Source organism: Vigna angularis, chromosome 5 (assembly GCF_016808095.1).
Source record: "Vigna angularis cultivar LongXiaoDou No.4 chromosome 5, ASM1680809v1, whole genome shotgun sequence".
NCBI lineage: Eukaryota > Viridiplantae > Streptophyta > Magnoliopsida > Fabales > Fabaceae > Vigna > Vigna angularis.
In genome coordinates this window covers 7,035,356-7,061,437 of record NC_068974.1, presented here as the reverse complement: position 1 = coordinate 7,061,437, position 26,082 = coordinate 7,035,356, and the positions used below count along the sequence as shown (strand labels likewise).

Below are 26,082 nucleotides of genomic sequence, written 5' to 3'. Positions count from 1 at the left end.
CGTATTACTATTACATTGTTTAGATTATGTAATTTTGAGTTTGAACCATTGCACTAGACGAAGTTGTACCTTACCAATGAGGGTCAATCTCTAAATGTAGGTGAATACATATTCTGCATGATCACATCTAAAGAATCAAGCATGCATTTTAATCTCTATAGAAGAAGTTATTAAAAATTTTAAAAAGTTGAATATAATAATTCATTTTACTTTAGTTTTTTCTCTGAAATTTATGCAAACAGTGTTCAAGTGAAACTCTGAAGCAGTTACACAAATGGTTCCGCAAGCAACCAAAGCGAGGCTTTGCCAAGTTGCATTCATTAAATGAACGTTGTACCAAAGTAGGGTACGATATAATACAGGTAGAGGGAAGCTTTCTCTAAACACTAATTCAAAAGCATAACCAAGCCAAAAAATCTTGGCTCCTAGGAAAGCTAGTAAATCTGATCATAGTGCCTGAGCAACACTTTTAAATTCATTCAAGCAAGATTGGAGCATCTTCTGACGCTTCATGAGAGACTCTCGTTCACTTTGTAGCACATCTATGGCCCCAGGGGCTACAAACATGTCCATGAATTTCTCATCGTTTACAGCAAATAAATCCAACCCAAGAGCCACGAATATCCGATCTCGGCTGCACAAGGTAAGCATAACAAATAAGGTATTATTATCGCATAGAAAATGCAAGTTTAATGTACAAGGTATGTGGAATTTTTAGAGATTTATTATGTCATGTAATTGCACAAGTGTACGGGAACTTAAAATAATTCAAGGTTCAAACTATACCCTGTAATCCTTTTAAAAGTTTTAGTCCTTACATAATTTTTTATAGCAGTCAGTTTACGTCACTAGAAAACTAGTTTAAGTTCCGCATTTGGGTAATCATAAAATGATTTCAAACAAGACAGAAGCTTACCAAGGGGTTAGAAATCCAGAATTTAATGTTGATGTCACGCCTCTCTCGACAAGAACTTCACGAATACGAGCAAAATGCTGAGCAGCTGATATACAGATATCCGAGTAAGCTGAACTTGATCTCTCTCCATTTCCAAATAAAACGCCACCATTTTGCAGCGCAACGTAGTCAGAATTTTTGTAATTCCCTCCCATTCTGGACGCTCTCTTTCTTGGTCCCACGTCATTGCAAATTCCAAGCTCCTTTTTAACCACCCCACATGCTGCATCACCTGGTTGATCAGGAGATGGGGTCTCAGGAATAGTTATGTGACTTTCTCTGAACGCATCTCTAGTTTCTGCTGTTTTACCTGGTGGGGTTTCTTGTGCATTGTTTTCTGGAGGTATATTTTCCTGATCCCTCCTTGTATCGTGAGAAGCTGAACCAGTATCACTTAGCTCAAGGAAAAACGAAGAGGCTGAAGCCTGGCTGAATTTGTTATAAGAGGGTGCATAGTCATTGAAGTAGCAGACCTGTGAGTATGGACTAGTAGCTGAATCAAGGTGGTGCCTTACAAGCTGCTTGCAATGCTTGGCAAGATTCCCTATGAAGCGATTGTAAGCACATCTTAAAGCAGCATGGAAACCTACATAGCCATCCATGTTTCCCCCTTTAATCTCACCTTCACGGAACATAAGAACCAGTCAGTGTCAGATTTTCTAATGAGTTACAGGGAAGCATAAACACAAAATCTAGAAGATAAAACTGAACAAGATCATTCTCAAAATAGACAAGAGATAATAAAAATAATTCCATGAAAGTGTCATAAAATGCAAATGAATTATTACCATAGGAACATAGTGAAAGAAGATAGCATAATACTTTTTTAATGTTGTATCATTTCAGTTCTCGGAGGAAAAGAAAATTTTCAACTGCTAATCCCATGAAATTGACATAACATGAAAATGAATTATTAACCATAGGAACATAGTGAAAAAGAAGATAGCATAACACTCTTTAATTGTTGTATCATTTCAGTTCTCGAAGGACAAGAAATATTCAACTACCTAAACAGATTAAATTAGCGTTTCAATTCCTCCCAATGGCATTTTATAAGAATCATTAGCTGAAGAAATCATACCCTCTCAGGGGAACGTGATAGAAACCGATATCTTACTACAAATCTTAATGAGTTTATGCCTAATCAATATCAGAAAACTTGCTTGTAAAGAAAGAATTGAAATGCACTTATACATTATAATTTGAACTTATTCCTACAGGATATGGGACTTCCAACAAGAAAGAATATAGAATTTCACCCTTAATACACTGTCTAACCTGCAGAACTTCAAGGCCCTCCCAACCAGAGGCCTATATTCTCTCACAGTTGACAAGATGACATCCCTTCTTTATTTATATATGGATGGTCTACCAACACAAACCCAACTTTATATTGGACCTAATGAATTGCAGTCCCATTAAATAACCCGTTGCATTTCTTAGACTAAAATAGCTAACTATCGAAGAATGACATGATGCCATGATTTAGAACAGGAAAAGGAACAGCTATATAAGAAAGTTATAACATTTAAGTAATGAAGACAGAACCTAATAACTAAGGCTCTTCACTTACATTCTAAATCTTGAATACGGTTTCTTTCTAAAGCCAAATCAAATAAACTTCCCAAGACAAAAGCAAGTCGGTCACAAGCAGTGTCAAGAAGAGGAGCAAGCCATGATTTAGCAGCCGCTCGAGCAATCTCTGCGGCAGCCTCTGTTCTTGCTCTTCCCCCACCTCGACCAGCGTGGGCGAGTAATATATTTGCAACCTGTTATAAAAGTTACCTAAGAATTCGAAGTTGAAAATTGAATGATAAAGCCAGATATTCCGCACACGTTTATGAAAAGTAAATCACCTTCTCCCTTGACACTGAGGGGCATTCTATGGAATAAGCTGCACAGCGAAATTCATGCATCACCCTCTCAAATGCAGCTCCTCCATAAAGACGAAGAGTAGCATTGGGAGGATTTACAGAGGCAATGACACCAGGCCAAACCCCAATACCACTTTGTGACCTCTCTTCTACTGTTGTTTTCCCCCACTGCTCAGGGGAAGGATCTGCAGCACCATCAATCAATGCACCCTGGACAAGTGCAAAAGAAATGGTTATTAACTTCAAATAAACGTCCGTAATCCTTGAAACCATTTTCTAACAAGATGCTTAATATTGCAGGTCATTTGTGTGCAAAGAAGCTACATGCCTATAGTTTACTTTAAACCAGTGTCCAAAGTTAAAGGTTGTAATGCAATATAAACCATTATTCATACGTTCCATCAGAAGAAAACAAATGAAAACGCGAAGAAACTTGTTACGCCATCAATGAAGAAAAGTTTCAAATAGATAAGTGCTATCACAAAAAAAAAAAAGGTCCAATACTAATTGTTAATTTAGTTCATCAACATAAGTTCATGCCTAGCTAAACTATTAGACATAATCATTACCCACCACATGGTTGCTGATAGAAGCCACATGCATCATTGCAAATTTCCTGAGATGGGAAACATCTGAGGTGGCCTGTATTTTCGAATCCATTCTAGCAAGTTCAGAAGTCACTTCACTGCAGCGTTGTTCTAGCAAAGCAAGCGTTGCTGGGGCGGCTTCTTTGTATTTCTTCTGAAGCTCCGACTCCAAAAAATCTCTCAAACGGCCAAAGCCAATATAGGATTTGAATTTTTCTTCATCGAAACCTCCCTTTACACCCTCACGCAGATGACGAACAACCTCTGAGTCCACCTGAGAAATCTGCCTCCGGAACTCATCATTTGAAACACTACCCCTATCCTTTGGAAGTGCCACAAAAAAGGGGTGAGTGCTATCTCCAAGGTAACCACTCGCACTCAAATAGCGATCCACTTCCCACCGGTCACTAAATTCCTGCAAGCATTGGAAAGCTGATCATTAAAACCAGTCTCTAAAAATACAGCGTACTATGTAACCATTATATACATCAAACTATGGTGTGATGAAGGATGAAACATCTCAGTGACTGCCACTACTACAACAACATCAAGTGGCCGTTACGGTTGACTGCATTCCCACAACTGCAATCACAATTAAAATCCATGCTTATGCAGCCTAATGGCAATATCATGAAAATATCATGGATGGTAAAAATATTTGCACCCGCGTAATAGTTGATACCTACTGCTATTTACTATATGCGGATGGCAGCGAATATTTTAATACACTTATAAATAGGTCGGGTATTATATTATCATCGATTCATCCACAAAAAATAAAAGTAATAATTTAATTTATATATTATTTAATTAAATTTAATTTATATTTTATTAGATTAAATTTAATTAAAATTATATTTTAGTTTATATTTTATTTTATTTATATTAAATTTTATATATTCTTTTATAATTTTATTTTAAAAATCTATAAGATATATTCTGTAATATTTGCAGGTATTTTAAAATATTTGACGATTTTTTTGAAACGGTACCCATGTTGGAAAAGGATTGTGGGTGGAGAAGGATTCATTTTACGGGTCGATCCATACTCGACTCGTTCTCATCCCTGACCATGAACCTCAAGATATACAACGATTGTTGATTACATACTAACAGTTTATTTTCCTTTCCTGTCATAACTTGATGAGTAGTGAGATTCATTAAGTCCCGAACCAAAGAAATACAACCAGAAAAGTCTTATCCCATTACGTGAAAACGACTACATGGATCACATTCAAATAAATACTAAACTCTCAGGAATAACATTAAACATAAAATCTCTCTTCTAACCATTTTTGCCAACCAACCAATCAAATAGACTTGTCAAACTTTTACTGTTGCAATAAAAAGGTTTTGTCCATACCTTTAGACGATTATCAAATTTGGAGACAACAATCACTGTCCGTCTATATGTTGGGTCAATTTCGCGAATGGCATCCAACCACAATGAGGAGCACCATTCAACGCTACTTTGCTGAAGGAACAAGAGAATGCGATGAGGAGGACTAGCCAAGGACTTCACCATGGAAAGGATTTCATCGGGTGTGTTCTCTGGCTCACCCTTCTTTGCCTGCAGTGTCAGATGAGTTCTCATAAATACAATCCAGCAAGCATAAATGTCAAACCTTCAATTCTCACAGGTCAAAAATTCCAAGAACTCACCTTAAGAACAAACCCAGGTGTGTCAATAATAGTAAGGTTAGGACAATGTGCATACTCGGCTCTCATTACAATTGGCTTAGAAGAAACTGCTGCCTTGGTTTTCTTCAAAAGTGCGTCAGTTCTGGACTTTATAACGTCAGCAATCGCAGATGACAAAACTAAGGGACTTCCATACTCTTCTGAATCCTCCTCCTGTTTTTCCAATAATCGAGAATAAAACATATTGGCAAAACAAACAAAAAATTTAAATTCAAAACCAATGCTGCTCAATGGTCAAACTATGAATCAAACACCTAACCAATTTTAATTTAATCTCAACCAATCTCTGTTATGCCTTTTCAAAGAGTCAAAGATTAGAACCAATCAACCCGAACCTATCTTGGCGGCATATAAACAATACAAAATAGAAGAACCCAATTTAATTTTTTCTTCTTAGTTTTGCACTTTTAATGAAAGTAAAATCTTATCACTTTTTAATCTCGTGATCTGATTTTATTTTGATGTACATTACACATTATACAAAACTCGTGATATATTCCATTCTCTTTTGGTCACCAAAAACCTTTGTGAGTGTTTAGCAGACATATATTTTGAAATGCAACATGCTGCAATATTTTTTTTTTTAAGTTTTATTGACCAAATTGACTGATAATTGTTGAAGTTAGGAATCAAATAGGATACCTCAGATTATGCTTGGATTGATAGAATGAGAAAGAATAAAATGGAATGTATCATATCATTCTTGGAATGTATTATATCATTCATAAATGGAAAACCTGAAAGCGGCATCGGGGTTCGAGGGCGGAGGCGTCGTGAACCATCTGGAGTATGAGGGGTCTGCGAGTGCCCATCTCGACCTCGCGCACGTTGAATCGGAACCCGAGGAGCGCCTCCAAGAGCGAGCTCTTCCCGTCTGACTGGCCCCCGACCGCCACGATCTCCGGGATCGGCATCGTCTCGCTGAATGCCACAGCCGCGGCCTGTAGCCGGTTGTACGCCTCGAACCGAGACTTCGACTCCGCCTGGCTCCGCCGGCTCCTCGCCTTCGACGACGGGGTCTTCGATGGTGTCAAGGTGAGTGAGGGGGGAGTGTCAGAATCGGCGACGGTTAACGACGACATAGTGGAGACGGTGACGGTGGTGTGGAGGTGATGGGCTGGAGTGGAATGGAAAGAGCGAGGGAGAGACTTGAGTTTGAATTTGAATTTTGTGATGGGGTTAACGGATTTCTTTAAATGGGCTTGGGTTCCGAAAGACCTAAAGAAGTGGGAAAGTGGGGTTTTGCTCCCTCCACCGGTTTCCTTCGAACTTCCCAATTTTCTTTAATTCTAATTCTATCTTTTAAGGTTAAAATTTCTTACTTTTATTATTTTTCTATTTTAATTTATTTGAAACCTAGTTCTTTTTCTTTATTTTCCCTACACCCAATCTTTCCATTTCTTCCATTTGCGTTTAACAATCTCTTTTCTCATTTTCGTTTCACTCTGCAACCTCAATATCAGGGTTATCTTTTCCGTTTTACTTTCTCTCCTTCATTTTTTTCTTCTTCATTTTCCTTTTGGGTTTCAAAGCTTCCATTGTCGTTCATTTTTTGTGTGAAGGAGCCCGTTCATCTTTGGTGTTGAGGAGCCCGTTCATCTGGTGTGGAGGAGCGTGGATCTTTGTTGTGGTTGTTCAGGTTGGTTCTCCGCTCACCATTTTTGTAGTTTAATTTAGGGTTTATTATTGTTTATGTGCTTTGAATCTCTGTTGAACTGTTATGCCGCTGCTTATCGTCGAGATTGTTCGATTGTTTCTCGCCTGAACAGAACCCGCAAAAGGCCAAAGCGGATGTGAGATATCCGTTTGGCCTTCCACGGATGTTCGACTTCCGTCGACGGATGTGGGATATCCGTTGAAGGCCAATCGGATATCTCATATTTGTTTTGGCTCCTGTATTTTTTTTTCTTTAAAATTTTAATTTTTTTTAAAATTTATAATTGAAATATATATATTTGATATATTTTTCTTAATTTTTTTTAAATAGTAATATTTGATATATATATATATATATATATATATATATATATATATTTGATACATTTTTAGATTTTCTTTGACGTTTTATATTATTATTTTAATATTTTATAAATTTTTCTATTTGTAGTTTTTAAATGAATTGATTAAGTTTGAATTAGTTATGTAATTTTTTATATATTTAAATTATTTTTATTTGTTGAAATCAATATTATTAATTTAATTCTAGCTAATGTTAGTAAATTTGTATTTGTATTTAATTTATTTATAGTAAATTTGTATTTGTAATAATAATTAATTTAATAATAATTAAATGGAAATGTATTTAAATATTTTTTTGAATTAATTAGCTAATTGTTTATTTTATTTTATTTTTGTTGTAGTTAATAAATTAATTATTATTAGTTTAATTTATTTTGAATTGTATTTTTTCATAATTTATTAATGATATTTAAAACAATAATTATTTTAATTTTTGAAATGAAACAATTAAATTTTTGTTAGAAATGGCAAGAACACGTGGTGCATCTTTTAGTTCTCGAAGTGAGAGTTCTCAAGGAAAGAGTTCTCGAGGGGAGAGTTCGGCGCAGAGCGAAGCTCGGAGAAGACCTACCGTTTCTTCTTGTAGAAGTCGTGCAGCTCCTATCCAAGATGACCCTATAGTTGAGGAGCGAGCCTTTGAGGAGCAGACATATGAGGCATATGAGACTCATGGTCAAGAGGATGCATTTGAGGCCCCTGACGACAATGACGATGAGGAGGAGCATGCGGATGTTCATGACATACAAGAGGATGTCGGTGGATTTCCTGGTGGTTCACGTGATGGTTCATTGCTGATGCACTATGTTCAGCATGTAGCTTATGTTATTTCATAAGGTCGGGTGAGTGCAAAAATAAAATTTATTTTATTATTTTTTTTAATAGAAATTTTATTAAATATTGATGTGTAGGATCGAGGGGACATATTGAAGTTGATCTCCCACGAAAAAAAGTAAATAAGTTAGGACCATGCCACGAGGGAATTCAACACATTGTGTTGAATTCCAGTTTGATGCCTCTCATAGAGATTTGTTATGATTACGTTGATAAGGCCTCACTCCTTAGATTATAGAGAGGTGGCATTTCGAGACCAGTAGTTTCCATCTCCCTATAGGGGAGATGTCAATTACTCTTGATGAAGTCTCGACATTACTTCACCTGCCCGTGATGGGACAAATGTGTGATTTGGAGGAGCTAGAGTTTGAGGAGGCTCGTACAACCCTTATGCAGCTACTCGGTGTTGATGGTGGCACAACTGGTGTTGAGATGGAGGACGCACGTGGTCCGAAAGTCAAACTCAATTGGCTTAGAGAGATATATGTTCAGAGGTGAGTCACAACATTGGGACTATGCTGCTATAGCATATTTGTTGCATCTAGTACGATGCACAATTTTTGCAAATAAGAGTTCCAGTTCTATACGTTTGTCTTACTTATTGTTATTTAGAGATGTACCGCGTGTGGCAGATATGCCTGGGGCATTGCTGCACTCGCCCATTTGTACGAGCAGCTCGGGGATGCGAGTCTCGTCTCCACAAAGCAGATGGCCGGATATTTGACTCTATTTCAGGTACAGTTTTAACTTTGACATTTATTTCATGTATTTATTTCCATGTTCGAAGATCGATGAAATTTAATTGAATAATTATTTTTTTACAGTTGGATATATGAACATTTCACTGGCATGGGAAGAAGGCGGTTGGTGACTTCTTACGATGATATCATACCACGTGCCATGAGGTGGCAGAGTGATAGGTTGTCGTTGAAGCTATCAAATTAATATTATTTTTCAAGGTAACTTCAGTATTGCCAAGTAGTATTCAAGAAAGTAGATAGGGTTAAAGTAACCCTGAGTCGTCTCCCAACGAATACGGAATTGCCTTTTAATATTTGAATCTTATGAATGCAATGCAATGTTCACGAATAAAAATGATGTTTGAAGAAGGTTTAAAGAACAAATAAGAAACTTAAAAATGATTATAATGAAATAGGCTAATTCCACTACTTTTCCAAGATAGATTCATCATCGGTTATTCATAGATAATTGTTCAATTGATTATTATTTAAGTTTCAAATTAATTAAAGTACATTCTTAATTAATTTGAGGGCGATCATGCACTTAACCAAAGTAAATTCTCAATCAAATGCAAAACATTTCTAGATTTATCATAATGAATTCAACCAAAGTACATTCTCAATCAAATCCTATTGTGTTTAATCATGTCTATTCTTAAATCGCCTAACCAAATTAAAAACTAATCAATCAAAGTAAATTCTCAATTGATTATAGTTGAAATTATTACTACCAATCCAAGTACATTCTCAATTGATAGTAAAAACCATATAATCATATGAAAGTTCCTAAGTTAAATCAAAGTATATACTCAATTAAACCTAGAAACCCTAGAACTCATATAATGTAGATTCAAACACATTATGATGCAAAAATCTTTGCTTTTAATTTGATAGAGAGATGAAAGACATAGAGAGAGAACAACTTAAATCAATAATCAAAATAAACAATTGCATTAACTCAATCTAACCTCAGAATCCATAATGGAATTACGGCAGAATAGCCTTAGATGCTTAGCTCTCCATGAATGAAGTTGAATACAAGATGAAATAAGAGAGAGAGAAGTGGTGAATGAATGAATGAAGTTCAGTCCCTTTTCTGCCTCCCCTGGGTCTCTTTACATAGGGCTTGATTGGGCTTGGACTCTAAATATTCAGTTGATAGAATCTTTTATCTTATATCTTCCAAATAACTAAAAGATTTAGATAATTATAACATTATTTGGAAGATATTTTCTGTTGATATTCCTAAATTAAATTAATTAAACAACTGAATTTTATCTTTAAGCTTTTCTGAATTTCCAAAATTGCACAAATGTCCTAAAATTTCCACTATATGCGCTTTAGCCCCTTCAACATTCTCCAAAATTGCACAAAGGCCCCTGTTTGACCAGCTTTGACCAGAGCAAACTTGTTGTCTAGCTTTGACTGAGGGGGAGACGCGGCCAATGAGGTGCTTCCACGTGTCCGCTCCCTTTCCACCCAAAATTAGGGTTCTGCAGATTGGGGGAAAATTGTTCCTGCTTCCACGCCGCAAAGGGGAGATGATGCACAGATTAACTCGCGCAACGGCCTTCGCGGTGGTGATGATGCTTCTGTCTCTAGGTTTTCTGAATGCAGGTTTGGCTTTGATGCAGGTTCCCATGGTGCTACGATGATGGTGGATGGAGGTTTGAAATCGCCTCTTTTTGATGGAAGTGCGATGGTGGTCGAGATGCGAAACCGTGGTGGTGTTGTGGAGATGGAACTCGCGAGATGATGGTGCCGCTCAAAGACTCTCGCAACGTAGCGAAGGTGAAAATTGACGGTGGTGATTCACGGCGTCATGGAGTTGGCAGCACAAGGAGTTTCTGGACGTTCATGGTGGTCGGTGAGAGTTGCGGTGAGGACTTCCAGCGAGGCTCTGCAACAGCGTGTTGATGGTGGTATCGCGGTGGCCATGGAGGTCGCGCTTTTGTGTTTGGGTGACGGTCCTTGCGGCGGCGGCTCGACGAGGAAGATGATGGTGGCCATGTGTGATGGACGGTGGCGCGACAAGGTGGTGCGCAGCATGCGGTGGCTGCCATGGAGGATAGCGGCGTGGTGCGCGACGGTGATGGTGATTGATCGTGGAAGAAGGTGGCGGTGCGACGGTGGCTGTGCATGACCTAGGGTTTGGATTTGAGAATTAGGGTTTCTAGGAGAAGATGATGATGTGGTAGAGGGGAATAATGTTGCAGCATGTGGTTGGTCTATTTGGTGTGCAGAGGATTAATGACGTGGCAGCTTCTTAATGGTTAGATCTGTGTGTAGAGGATTTGGACACGTGGCAGAATCTGGTGGAGTTTGGCTTAGGAGGTGTAGGAACAGGAAACTTAGGGGTTGCAGGACAAAAGGCTTAGTGTATGGGCTTGGTTGTTGGCTTGTTTCAGAAATAGGAGTGTATGTAGGGATTTTAGGAGGTGCAAGGGTAAAGACTGCCTGTTTGGCCCATATGTACATTATTTATCAAATAAAATCTGATTTTGGGCCTTAATTTGCAATTTTGACCAATAAAGCTTTAATTCCAGCTGCACAACTAAACATTAGAACATCCAAGAATAATTTATGCGTTAAAACTCACTTTTTACGTCTCTTTAATTCCCAAACCCAATAATTCCAATTGTCACAGATCCACTTTAAATCAACCATTTAAGCACAAATATCTCATCAAAAATTTGAATTTTCAAGCATAAATGTGGGCATAAATATGCACTCAGGTGGCAGAGCCCTAGGCAGAGTTCCACTCTCGTGGAGATTCGGTCACAGTTGGATGCACTGACATACAGTGGAGTTGTATGGCATCCGTATGAGGGGCATCGGGGCATTCGGTCATTCTTCAGCATCTGTATGTATTCTGGATGGATTCAGATTGGTGACACCCTTTTCCGTCATTTGCTTGAGCGTGTGTTGAGGCAATTTGGGTTTCAGTAAGACATTCCACGATCACCCACTACGGTTCCAGATGCAGATATTGTGGCCATTGATCATGTTTGGTTGCACTTCAGAGCTCACGTTGTGAGTAATGTCAAACATGCAGCATCCCCTTCTCACTGTGTCGATGGGTACATTAGTGGTTCAGGAGGGTTTCACATCCTTATATTATTGTTGCTGCAGATGACGCGCGACTGGCACTTGCGTCTAGACAACACCCCGATGTTCCACAGGAGGCGCGACCCCATCGTAGACCGTCTCCACCTTCATCATCTGGCGCCCTGATATGTTATTTTTCATTGCTTATATTATTAAATATTCTTCACCTCTTTTATTTAATTGTTTGATATAATTATAATGCATGCTAGATTTAGCGAATGGCGAGAATGTTACAGTCCTTGATATCGTGTCATCATGTGACCGAGGGTATTGTTGCACATCAGGTGTCAGTGGACCTGCTTCAATTGCTAATGAAGGGATCGACGAATATTCCCCGACTAGGAGAGGGTAGAGGCATGTGCGTGGTAGACGGTCGACGTCTAATTGATAGGACTTTGTATTTCATGTTTTCATTATGTATAACATGACTTTATATTTCCTTTTTCTCATTATGTATTATTTGACTTTATATTTCCTTTGTATTTGTATTAGAAATTTATAATTTCTTATAATTTTAATGTTTTCATTTTGAGTTACATGTTCTTTTATATTGGTTATATAAATGATCAAATATTTATATGTTTAAGTGAAAAAAAATAAGTACTTAATTAACAACAACTAATATAAATATCACGAATACTGATAATATAAATATCTTCATACATAAATAAATAATACATAAATATCACAAATACTAATACTATAAATATCACGAATACTAAGAATAAGTACTTAAATAACAAAAAATAATAGGGTATGTTTACATCTTCATACGTAATATAAATATCACGAATCACCTAAGTCAACATAGGATGTTGTTACGCCCATCAACTGCGCAAATGCTTGCATCCTACTAGTATAAATAGATGATCATACTCGTGCCTCCGGATAACAGTGGGTTGAGGACATGATATTCACCATGGGCAATGGATAACCTTCTAGTAGCTTAACCTGCATTATACAAATTACAATAATTAATTGAGTGATAAGTAATTTTAAAATGAAATCATAAAAAAATACACTTACCTGCACAAAATGACATCCATGAACATGTCCTATACAAATTAAGCGATGTTGAGTTATATCAGAAGGTGGTGTGGAACGTAGTGGGAAAATAGTATAATTTTGAGAGTATGACATACACACTAAAATAACGTTATATCGGTTAGCAATTGCATAACCAATGTCTGGTAATGTCATCCACTTGTTCCTGTTAGCCTGTTATGAATAAAACAAGTTGTTAGAAAAAATAAATGTAATAAATAAAATACATAAAACGGAAAACACTTACCGCTGACAGTGACTGCACCAACAAAGAGTTCCTCAGTTCTTCTAGTCTATCAAAGCCTCCTACTAGGCTTGCGTCACACCATTCACTAAGTTCTTCGTACAACTCATTCCTGATAACGGGCCATGAATCTTCTCTGAGTCCCAACAACGCAACAATGCATCTATATCCATAGTGACCATCAGCCACAACATCAACAACGTCCACAATGAAGGGCTGAGTAGTAGAATGAAACTGGTCTATCATTGGCACTCTCCTTTTCTTTACTGCTTTTGGCTTTGATTGTAATTTACTTCTCACAGATGAAGATTCTATGGTTGAATGAAAGACATCCACATGCTCAAAATATGATGGATCCCGCGTAGTAGCCCTTTCTCTTCGTTGAACTTTACTTTTTTGTGCACCCTTTCTCTTGACTTTATGTAATGGAGAGACCATTGATGTCAATGTAGGACAAACAATGTCAAGTAACTTCTGTTTGATGGTGACTTTACCGCCAATGTCAACCTCACTGAATCGCTCTTCTACTTGTTTCAACTCATCTTTAATGGATAACTGGGGCTCGGTTTCATTAAATTCAACATTTGAGAAATGCAATCTTCACCACATGATATGAAATTCACCCACAAGGATCATCCTAGGATCATACCGTGCTAATTCACATGCACAGGGGACACCAAATGTACGTCTCAATACGCATCCACACTTTAAGGAGTCCAATCCTATCTGCTACATTATTTCCAATTCCTTAGCAATGAGATCCAATGCATATCGAGAGACATGCCCAATAAGTTTTCTATATCTGTAGCCTCTAGAATGGTCACTCGTGAGCAACAAACTACTTTCAAATGACGCTTTAATCTTGTTGTGTTGTAGGATAACGACGTTATGAATATTATCCCAACAAGAACACAAATCACCCATACTATTGCCCAGAACTTTCTTCAGGCTCCAATGAGCAGATTTAGCCCTGAAACAAAAAAAAAACCATCAACAAGTGCAAATAAATATTTATCTACAAAACAAATAAATAAAATAACATTACAACATACCTATTTGTGGTTGTGTTCCCTAAATTCATTACTCTGTTCGTCCAGAACTTTACAAAGTATGTACTGTACAGAATAATCCAAGTCTGATTCACATATTCAAAGAAGAAAGACCATGAATTGCTCGCGTATTGAAGACCATTCACATACTCAGCAAACAAGCTTTCATAAGCACAATCCATCAGATTTTCCCTTGCATCCATCAACACATCCCAAGCCTCAGTAGAATGAACTAACATTTTGCATTTAGCTTTAACATTTTTAAGGATGTGGAAGTGACATAACATCTTATATGACTTAGGGAATAAATTTGCAATGACATTCATCAAAGCCAAGTCTCGGTCAATGACAATGACTTTAGGACCACCCTCAGATGTTAAAAATAAACCTTTCAGCTTTTCCAAAGCCATGTGAAATTACTCTGCCTTTTAGTAGACAAGAAAGCAAATGAGGCTGAGAAGGTTAACCATGTAGACGTCATACCCACAATTTCAAGCAACAGAAGTCTATATCTATTTGTTTTATATGTAGAATCCATCAAAAATACAACGTTAAAGGAGTTTAACAATTTGACCGCATCACGATGTGTCCAAAACAGGTCCGTAACAACCTCTGAATCATCAACACGCCTACTCTAGTGAATGTACTTATCCCGATCAAACAAAATCATAAGCTATTGTTGTTCAGTTCTGGCCCTTCTTAATGATTGTTTATACGCTTGCCTTGCGTTTTAGATTTGTTTAATCGTTGTAACATTTCAATCATTATTTTGTTTAAGTGTTAATAAAATATTTACAGGTGTAACTTTACTCTTTGTCATATCAACCAGTAATGACTGCTCACTCATATTTAACCTGCCAGCATAAGGGTGACCAACTAAAGTTTCAGCCAACTCATGGTTGTGATGTCCACACATCACCTTCAACACCCATTCGGCCCCATCTAAACATGGTTTACCCTTTAATCTAAATGGACACTCACATTTACGAGTGCCGTAGACACTAGCCACCGTATCGGCTTTGTATTTCCGATATTTCCCCCCTCTTTCACATCCAAGTATGACGAACGTTTTTCTTCCCCGTACACCAGTAGCTATGTCAGATCTTACTATTACCACAACAAATCCTAAATCATAAGTCATCCCTCTTACCCATTGAATTAAGTGTTCCCGTGAACGAAATATTTCATTTGTGGTAAATTTATTTGTTAAATCTCCCTCTACAACTTCGCTAATTAATGAAGAGAAATTGGATTTCAAATTACAACCAATTTGAGAATCCATATGAAGATATTCATCCATTTTAAATAGTAATCACCTATAAAATTATAATGAACCTTATTAACATAATTAATAATTAATCAAACAAATATAAAAATATTAATATAATTAAATTATATATTTCATGTGTGATTTGGAGGAGCTAGAGTTTGAGGAGGCTCGTACAACCCTTATGCAGCTACTCGGTGTTGATGGTGGCACAACTGGTGTTGAGATGGAGGACGCACGTGGTCCGAAAGTCAAACTCAATTGGCTTAGAGAGATATATGTTCAGAGGTGAGTCACAACATTGGGACTATGCTGCTATAGCATATTTGTTGCATCTAGTACGATGCACAATTTTTGCAAATAAGAGTTCCAGTTCTATACGTTTGTCTTACTTATTGTTATTTAGAGATGTACCGCGTGTGGCAGATATGCCTGGGGCATTGCTGCACTCGCCCATTTGTACGAGCAGCTCGGGGATGCGAGTCTCGTCTCCACAAAGCAGATGGCCGGATATTTGACTCTATTTCAGGTACAGTTTTAACTTTGACATTTATTTCATGTATTTATTTCCATGTTCGAAGATCGATGAAATTTAATTGAATAATTATTTTTTTACAGTTGGATATATGAACATTTCACTGGCATGGGAAGAAGGCGGTTGGTGACTTCTTACGATGATATCATACCACGTGCCATGAGGTGGCAGAGTGATAGGTTGTCGTTGAAGCTATCAAATTAATATTATTTTTCAAGGTAACTTCAGTATTGCCAAGTAGTATTCAAGAAAGTAGATAGGGTTAAAGTAACCCTGAGTCGTCTCCCAACGAATACGGAATTGCCTTTTAATATTTGAATCTTATGAATGCAATGCAATGTTCACGAATAAAAATGATGTTTGAAGAAGGTTTAAAGAACAAATAAGAAACTTAAAAATGATTATAATGAAATAGGCTAATTCCACTACTTTTCCAAGATAGATTCATCATCGGTTATTCATAGATAATTGTTCAATTGATTATTATTTAAGTTTCAAATTAATTAAAGTACATTCTTAATTAATTTGAGGGCGATCATGCACTTAACCAAAGTAAATTCTCAATCAAATGCAAAACATTTCTAGATTTATCATAATGAATTCAACCAAAGTACATTCTCAATCAAATCCTATTGTGTTTAATCATGTCTATTCTTAAATCGCCTAACCAAATTAAAAACTAATCAATCAAAGTAAATTCTCAATTGATTATAGTTGAAATTATTACTACCAATCCAAGTACATTCTCAATTGATAGTAAAAACCATATAATCATATGAAAGTTCCTAAGTTAAATCAAAGTATATACTCAATTAAACCTAGAAACCCTAGAACTCATATAATGTAGATTCAAACACATTATGATGCAAAAATCTTTGCTTTTAATTTGATAGAGAGATGAAAGACATAGAGAGAGAACAACTTAAATCAATAATCAAAATAAACAATTGCATTAACTCAATCTAACCTCAGAATCCATAATGGAATTACGGCAGAATAGCCTTAGATGCTTAGCTCTCCATGAATGAAGTTGAATACAAGATGAAATAAGAGAGAGAGAAGTGGTGAATGAATGAATGAAGTTCAGTCCCTTTTCTGCCTCCCCTGGGTCTCTTTACATAGGGCTTGATTGGGCTTGGACTCTAAATATTCAGTTGATAGAATCTTTTATCTTATATCTTCCAAATAACTAAAAGATTTAGATAATTATAACATTATTTGGAAGATATTTTCTGTTGATATTCCTAAATTAAATTAATTAAACAACTGAATTTTATCTTTAAGCTTTTCTGAATTTCCAAAATTGCACAAATGTCCTAAAATTTCCACTATATGCGCTTTAGCCCCTTCAACATTCTCCAAAATTACACAAAGGCCCCTGTTTGACCAGCTTTGACCAGAGCAAACTTGTTGTCTAGCTTTGACTGAGGGGGAGACGCGGCCAATGAGGTGCTTCCACGTGTCCGCTCCCTTTCCACCCAAAATTAGGGTTCTGCAGATTGGGGGAAAATTGTTCCTGCTTCCACGCCGCAAAGGGGAGATGATGCACAGATTAACTCGCGCAACGGCCTTCGCGGTGGTGATGATGCTTCTGTCTCTAGGTTTTCTGAATGCAGGTTTGGCTTTGATGCAGGTTCCCATGGTGCTACGATGATGGTGGATGGAGGTTTGAAATCGCCTCTTTTTGATGGAAGTGCGATGGTGGTCGAGATGCGAAACCGTGGTGGTGTTGTGGAGATGGAACTCGCGAGATGATGGTGCCGCTCAAAGACTCTCGCAACGTAGCGAAGGTGAAAATTGACGGTGGTGATTCACGGCGTCATGGAGTTGGCAGCACAAGGAGTTTCTGGACGTTCATGGTGGTCGGTGAGAGTTGCGGTGAGGACTTCCAGCGAGGCTCTGCAACAGCGTGTTGATGGTGGTATCGCGGTGGCCATGGAGGTCGCGCTTTTGTGTTTGGGTGACGGTCCTTGCGGCGGCGGCTCGACGAGGAAGATGATGGTGGCCATGTGTGATGGACGGTGGCGCGACAAGGTGGTGCGCAGCATGCGGTGGCTGCCATGGAGGATAGCGGCGTGGTGCGCGACGGTGATGGTGATTGATCGTGGAAGAAGGTGGCGGTGCGACGGTGGCTGTGCATGACCTAGGGTTTGGATTTGAGAATTAGGGTTTCTAGGAGAAGATGATGATGTGGTAGAGGGGAATAATGTTGCAGCATGTGGTTGGTCTATTTGGTGTGCAGAGGATTAATGACGTGGCAGCTTCTTAATGGTTAGATCTGTGTGTAGAGGATTTGGACACGTGGCAGAATCTGGTGGAGTTTGGCTTAGGAGGTGTAGGAACAGGAAACTTAGGGGTTGCAGGACAAAAGGCTTAGTGTATGGGCTTGGTTGTTGGCTTGTTTCAGAAATAGGAGTGTATGTAGGGATTTTAGGAGGTGCAAGGGTAAAGACTGCCTGTTTGGCCCATATGTACATTATTTATCAAATAAAATCTGATTTTGGGCCTTAATTTGCAATTTTGACCAATAAAGCTTTAATTCCAGCTGCACAACTAAACATTAGAACATCCAAGAATAATTTATGCGTTAAAACTCACTTTTTACGTCTCTTTAATTCCCAAACCCAATAATTCCAATTGTCACAGATCCACTTTAAATCAACCATTTAAGCACAAATATCTCATCAAAAATTTGAATTTTCAAGCATAAATGTGGGCATAAATATGCACTCAGGTGGCAGAGCCCTAGGCAGAGTTCCACTCTCGTGGAGATTCGGTCACAGTTGGATGCACTGACATACAGTGGAGTTGTATGGCATCCGTATGAGGGGCATCGGGGCATTCGGTCATTCTTCAGCATCTGTATGTATTCTGGATGGATTCAGATTGGTGACACCCTTTTCCGTCATTTGCTTGAGCGTGTGTTGAGGCAATTTGGGTTTCAGTAAGACATTCCACGATCACCCACTACGGTTCCAGATGCAGATATTGTGGCCATTGATCATGTTTGGTTGCACTTCAGAGCTCACGTTGTGAGTAATGTCAAACATGCAGCATCCCCTTCTCACTGTGTCGATGGGTACATTAGTGGTTCAGGAGGGTTTCACATCCTTATATTATTGTTGCTGCAGATGACGCGCGACTGGCACTTGCGTCTAGACAACACCCCGATGTTCCACAGGAGGCGCGACCCCATCGTAGACCGTCTCCACCTTCATCATCTGGCGCCCTGATATGTTATTTTTCATTGCTTATATTATTAAATATTCTTCACCTCTTTTATTTAATTGTTTGATATAATTATAATGCATGCTAGATTTAGCGAATGGCGAGAATGTTACAGTCCTTGATATCGTGTCATCATGTGACCGAGGGTATTGTTGCACATCAGGTGTCAGTGGACCTGCTTCAATTGCTAATGAAGGGATCGACGAATATTCCCCGACTAGGAGAGGGTAGAGGCATGTGCGTGGTAGACGGTCGACGTCTAATTGATAGGACTTTGTATTTCATGTTTTCATTATGTATAACATGACTTTATATTTCCTTTTTCTCATTATGTATTATTTGACTTTATATTTCCTTTGTATTTGTATTAGAAATTTATAATTTCTTATAATTTTAATGTTTTCATTTTGAGTTACATGTTCTTTTATATTGGTTATATAAATGATCAAATATTTATATGTTTAAGTGAAAAAAAATAAGTACTTAATTAACAACAACTAATATAAATATCACGAATACTGATAATATAAATATCTTCATACATAAATAAATAATACATAAATATCACAAATACTAATACTATAAATATCACGAATACTAAGAATAAGTACTTAAATAACAAAAAATAATAGGGTATGTTTACATCTTCATACGTAATATAAATATCACGAATCACCTAAGTCAACATAGGATGTTGTTACGCCCATCAACTGCGCAAATGCTTGCATCCTACTAGTATAAATAGATGATCATACTCGTGCCTCCGGATAACAGTGGGTTGAGGACATGATATTCACCATGGGCAATGGATAACCTTCTAGTAGCTTAACCTGCATTATACAAATTACAATAATTAATTGAGTGATAAGTAATTTTAAAATGAAATCATAAAAAAATACACTTACCTGCACAAAATGACATCCATGAACATGTCCTATACAAATTAAGCGATGTTGAGTTATATCAGAAGGTGGTGTGGAACGTAGTGGGAAAATAGTATAATTTTGAGAGTATGACATACACACTAAAATAACGTTATATCGGTTAGCAATTGCATAACCAATGTCTGGTAATGTCATCCACTTGTTCCTGTTAGCCTGTTATGAATAAAACAAGTTGTTAGAAAAAATAAATGTAATAAATAAAATACATAAAACGGAAAACACTTACCGCTGACAGTGACTGCACCAACAAAGAGTTCCTCAGTTCTTCTAGTCTATCAAAGCCTCCTACTAGGCTTGCGTCACACCATTCACTAAGTTCTTCGTACAACTCATTCCTGATAACGGGCCATGAATCTTCTCTGAGTCCCAACAACGCAACAATGCATCTATATCCATAGTGACCATCAGCCACAACATCAACAACGTCCACAATGAAGGGCTGAGTAGTAGAATGAAACTGGTCTATCATTGGCACTCTCCTTTTCTTTACTGCTTTTGGCTTTGATTGTAATTTACTTCTCACAGATGAAGATTCTATGGTTGAATGAAAGACATCCACATGCTCAAAATATGATGGATCCCGCGTAGTAGCCCTTTCTCTTCGTTGAACTTTACTTTTTTGTGCACCCTTTCTCTTGACTTTATGTAATGGAGAGACCATTGATGTCAATGTAGGACAAACAATGTCAAGTAACTTCTGTTTGATGGTGACTTTACCGCCAATGTCAACCTCACTGAATCGCTCTTCTACTTGTTTCAACTCATCTTTAATGGATAACTGGGGCTCGGTTTCATTAAATTCAACATTTGAGAAATGCAATCTTCACCACATGATATGAAATTCACCCACAAGGATCATCCTAGGATCATACCGTGCTAATTCACATGCACAGGGGACACCAAATGTACGTCTCAATACGCATCCACACTTTAAGGAGTCCAATCCTATCTGCTACATTATTTCCAATTCCTTAGCAATGAGATCCAATGCATATCGAGAGACATGCCCAATAAGTTTTCTATATCTGTAGCCTCTAGAATGGTCACTCGTGAGCAACAAACTACTTTCAAATGACGCTTTAATCTTGTTGTGTTGTAGGATAACGACGTTATGAATATTATCCCAACAAGAACACAAATCACCCATACTATTGCCCAGAACTTTCTTCAGGCTCCAATGAGCAGATTTAGCCCTGAAACAAAAAAAAAACCATCAACAAGTGCAAATAAATATTTATCTACAAAACAAATAAATAAAATAACATTACAACATACCTATTTGTGGTTGTGTTCCCTAAATTCATTACTCTGTTCGTCCAGAACTTTACAAAGTATGTACTGTACAGAATAATCCAAGTCTGATTCACATATTCAAAGAAGAAAGACCATGAATTGCTCGCGTATTGAAGACCATTCACATACTCAGCAAACAAGCTTTCATAAGCACAATCCATCAGATTTTCCCTTGCATCCATCAACACATCCCAAGCCTCAGTAGAATGAACTAACATTTTGCATTTAGCTTTAACATTTTTAAGGATGTGGAAGTGACATAACATCTTATATGACTTAGGGAATAAATTTGCAATGACATTCATCAAAGCCAAGTCTCGGTCAATGACAATGACTTTAGGACCACCCTCAGATGTTAAAAATAAACCTTTCAGCTTTTCCAAAGCCATGTGAAATTACTCTGCCTTTTAGTAGACAAGAAAGCAAATGAGGCTGAGAAGGTTAACCATGTAGACGTCATACCCACAATTTCAAGCAACAGAAGTCTATATCTATTTGTTTTATATGTAGAATCCATCAAAAATACAACGTTAAAGGAGTTTAACAATTTGACCGCATCACGATGTGTCCAAAACAGGTCCGTAACAACCTCTGAATCATCAACACGCCTACTCTAGTGAATGTACTTATCCCGATCAAACAAAATCATAAGCTATTGTTGTTCAGTTCTGGCCCTTCTTAATGATTGTTTATACGCTTGCCTTGCGTTTTAGATTTGTTTAATCGTTGTAACATTTCAATCATTATTTTGTTTAAGTGTTAATAAAATATTTACAGGTGTAACTTTACTCTTTGTCATATCAACCAGTAATGACTGCTCACTCATATTTAACCTGCCAGCATAAGGGTGACCAACTAAAGTTTCAGCCAACTCATGGTTGTGATGTCCACACATCACCTTCAACACCCATTCGGCCCCATCTAAACATGGTTTACCCTTTAATCTAAATGGACACTCACATTTACGAGTGCCGTAGACACTAGCCACCGTATCGGCTTTGTATTTCCGATATTTCCCCCCTCTTTCACATCCAAGTATGACGAACGTTTTTCTTCCCCGTACACCAGTAGCTATGTCAGATCTTACTATTACCACAACAAATCCTAAATCATAAGTCATCCCTCTTACCCATTGAATTAAGTGTTCCCGTGAACGAAATATTTCATTTGTGGTAAATTTATTTGTTAAATCTCCCTCTACAACTTCGCTAATTAATGAAGAGAAATTGGATTTCAAATTACAACCAATTTGAGAATCCATATGAAGATATTCATCCATTTTAAATAGTAATCACCTATAAAATTATAATGAACCTTATTAACATAATTAATAATTAATCAAACAAATATAAAAATATTAATATAATTAAATTATATATTTCATATAAATAAAGTAATAAGTAATTTTTTATATAATTATAAAATTGTTAAACAATTAAAGAATACAAAAATCATATATAAAAAATATATATTTTACAAAAACATTAAATTTAAAAACTAATTATATATAATGAGAAAAATACAAAAATATAAATATAAACTAATATAAATATACATTATTAATATACATCAAAAATATATTCAAAAATAATAAATCACAACATTTAAATTAAATTATTAAAATATCTCCAAAATTAATATAAAAGAATAAACTAATAAAACAAAACCTAAAATAAAAATGTAAACTTTAAACGGATGTTGACATCCGCTGAAGGATGCTCATCTTCGTTTATAGTTTACATTTTTATTTTAGGGTTTATTCTAGGATTAATTACGCACCTGGAGGAAGCACCACTAGACGCACCAGCACACCACTAAGACTGATATCGCTTGATCAATTCTTTCCACCATCATCAACCTTTGCATCCTCTCACTAAGTATACCACCGAATGAAACTACACCGCATTCTCACAGCAAAACAAAGAGAGGAAGAAGTCCAACGTTAAGAAAAACTTATTGCTCGTGAATTCATGTAGGGGATTAACAATAGGTCATTAGTGGAATGGGTTGGGAGTGGGTAAAAATTCAAAAATATTAATCCTAAATATAAAATTTTACTGAAGAGCAAAACAGTAAAGGAAAGGTGGAGGGAGCAAGAGGTGATGGTGTAGGGAGCAACACCCAAAGAAGTGTCATTACTCTTTTTGGTAATTTATTAAGAAAATAATACGTCACAAATAGGCCTTTTTATTTCTTCTCCCTATATCTACCTTTTCTTTTGTGAAATTTTTTTTATTAAATTATAAAATATATATAATAATTCAAAAAATATAAACATATTATAAATATTTTTTTGTAAATAAAACTAAAATAAATAATTTTATATTTTCTTATTTTTTTTATCATGAATAATTATTTGAATTTAAAATAGTAATTACTAAAGAGGTAAAATTGAAAAATAATTTTTTGAATGATTATTTAAACTTAAAAATAAGTAAAAATTAGATGAAAAAAATATTATTTATTTACGATTACTAAATAATTATTGAAAGGATAAAGTGAATTTAATAATAAACTTCCATCTATATAATATATATATATATATATATATATATATATATATATATATATATATATATATATTTGTGTGTAAAAATTCTTAAAACATTTTTATATGGTAACACCAATACTTTTTATTTGTATTTTGGTCATTTTTTTTGTTTTCATTTTCTTTAAACACTTTTGTTTGATAAGTGTTTTCTTTTTGGTTTTTTAAATTCATTATTTTCTTTATGCACTTCAATTATATTGTCTTTGTAAAAAAAAATAGTTTTAATTAAATCTCAAGGTTTTTCTTCATTTTATTTTGAGTATACATGCCTCTAGAACATATGCAATATCATCTACTCACGTATAACACATTATACGATCATCGCTAATAATTTCATTCACAAACATAAACATAAACATGTATGAGGTAAGATACTGATAAAACAATCATAACAACAAGATACATACATACTGATTATATCAACCATAATCAAACACATAATAAGATACATACATTTTGATTATATCAATCATAATCAAACACCTCATACATAGTAGTAATAACAATAGGATTCCTAATCCTCTGACACAAACAATTCAATCATACTGAAATACTCGATCCTCGATCCTTGAACTTCGATTATCGATCATTGATCTCTTACCCTTGATGCCATCACTAACATCTCATACATAGACCATTGGTCTATCCACTCTTTAGCATTCATGCTAACTATTTACTATAACCATTATATTAACACGAGTTAAATATGTTTTTAGTCCCTTAACTATCACGCGATTTTGGGTTTAGTCCCTACTCGAAAGTTTTGTTCATTTTAGTCCTCGTAGTTTTGAAACTGTTATAAATAGTCCTTAATTTTGGATGGCATTAACTTTTGTTTGACGTGGTTAACGGCCAGTCCATGTCTGAGGCCAGGTATGAGTTTATTCTCTGCCACATTTTATTTTCTTTATATTCATGAGATTAAGTCATTGACATGTGAGGTTTATGAAATCAGATTAGCAATTAGGGTTCATAACTTACTTTTTTCAATTGGGGAAAAGTAGGTTTACTTCAACCATTGTATTCGAACCATTGTTTACGAAACACACTCGAGGGATTCAATACGTTGTTGTCTTTAATAAACTGATGGCAATTTTAAGAACCTAGAAAATGTTTGAGGCGAAATATAAGAACTTGCGAAAGTTTCAGATATGGGGATGGGCAGAGAATAAATTTCGAAGAAAAGAAACAGAGCAAGAAAGAAGAAAGAAAGAGTATGAATAAGTTGATGTTTTGGGTGGGGTTTTGAATGTTGAAAGGGTTAAGAAATAAGAAGATGCAATGAGGATGGAGAAATAAAAAATGCAAGAAACCTGCGTATGAGTTAGAGAGGAAAAGAAAGAAGGAGTGAATTTGCTAAGATTTTCTTGTGTGCTCTTTTTTTCTAATGCTTTTCTTATTTTTCAATCCCGTAGGAGTTTCGATGCAGCCTGCATGACAAGGACTTTCCTAAGTTTCACAGATTGATCATGCAGATTCTAGTCCATTCATTTTATTTATTTTTCGTATTTTTATTTTGGATTTACTTTGCTTTGCAGCCAGACAGGGAAAGAGTAAAGGAAAGGGTTAAAGACAGGTAGATAGATAGATAGGTTCGGTTTGTCAACCAAAAAAAGAAGGGTTCAAATTTTGTAGGAAATTACGATAGTGGTTTTCTTGGCATGGTCTGAGAAAGACAACGTTGTTCTTTTCAGACAAGGCTTAAACGGTAGTTGACGAAGATGTTGTGTGTCTTTGTGTGTTGTTTTGGCTTTGACTTTGTGGGTGGAACAGTGCGTCTGATTCCAGTTTACTCCTTGAAGACAACAACGTATTGAATATGATTTCTAAAATGAAAAAAACCAGTAAAAAGGAACCTGGCATCAGACGTGGGCTCGTCGTTAGCCACGTCAAACAAAAGTTAACGCCATCCAAAATTAGGGACTATTTATAACAGTTTCAAAACTACGAGGACTAAAATGAACAAAACTTTCGAATAGGGACTAAACCCAAAATCGCGTGATAGTTAAGGGACTAAAAACATATTTAACCCTATTAACACTACTATCAACATAACATAACCTAGAGCATCTCAAGTACCATGATCATCATCATAGATACACTACCATCATG

General features: G+C 36.3%; 3 protein-coding genes across 5 annotated transcripts; all 3 read right to left on the bottom strand.

The window, feature by feature from the left end:
• Window positions 1-278: 278 nt before the first annotated feature.
• LOC108338953 (dynamin-related protein 5A) lies at window positions 279-6,375 on the bottom strand. Of its 3 annotated transcripts, XM_017576041.2 has the most exons (9): window positions 5,855-6,375; window positions 5,079-5,270; window positions 4,780-4,986; window positions 3,403-3,831; window positions 2,812-3,039; window positions 2,529-2,724; window positions 1,266-1,577; window positions 917-1,187; window positions 279-634 (listed from the first exon to the last, which is right to left on the bottom strand). In XM_017576041.2, exons 1-9 carry the CDS (start codon window positions 6,197-6,199, stop codon window positions 448-450), a joined length of 2,367 nt encoding a protein of 788 aa, XP_017431530.1. In that variant the 5' UTR covers window positions 6,200-6,375; the 3' UTR covers window positions 279-447. The 3 variants fall into 3 exon arrangements, with proteins under 3 accessions (XP_017431530.1, XP_017431529.1, XP_052734509.1); XM_017576040.2 differs by having other exon boundaries at window positions 917-1,577; XM_052878549.1 differs by having other exon boundaries at window positions 917-1,565.
• Window positions 6,376-12,685: 6,310 nt separating this feature from the next.
• LOC128196611 (uncharacterized) lies at window positions 12,686-15,293 on the bottom strand. Its single transcript, XM_052878095.1, has 6 exons — window positions 14,963-15,293; window positions 14,156-14,384; window positions 13,837-14,073; window positions 13,107-13,701; window positions 12,842-13,033; window positions 12,686-12,766 (listed from the first exon to the last, which is right to left on the bottom strand). The coding sequence occupies exons 1-6, from the start codon at window positions 15,291-15,293 to the stop codon at window positions 12,686-12,688; spliced, it is 1,665 nt and encodes a 554-aa protein (XP_052734055.1).
• A 4,638-nt stretch (window positions 15,294-19,931) lies between these two features.
• LOC128196610 (uncharacterized) lies at window positions 19,932-22,539 on the bottom strand. Its single transcript, XM_052878094.1, has 6 exons — window positions 22,209-22,539; window positions 21,402-21,630; window positions 21,083-21,319; window positions 20,353-20,947; window positions 20,088-20,279; window positions 19,932-20,012 (listed from the first exon to the last, which is right to left on the bottom strand). Exons 1-6 carry the CDS (start codon window positions 22,537-22,539, stop codon window positions 19,932-19,934), a joined length of 1,665 nt encoding a protein of 554 aa, XP_052734054.1.
• Window positions 22,540-26,082: the final 3,543 nt, after the last annotated feature.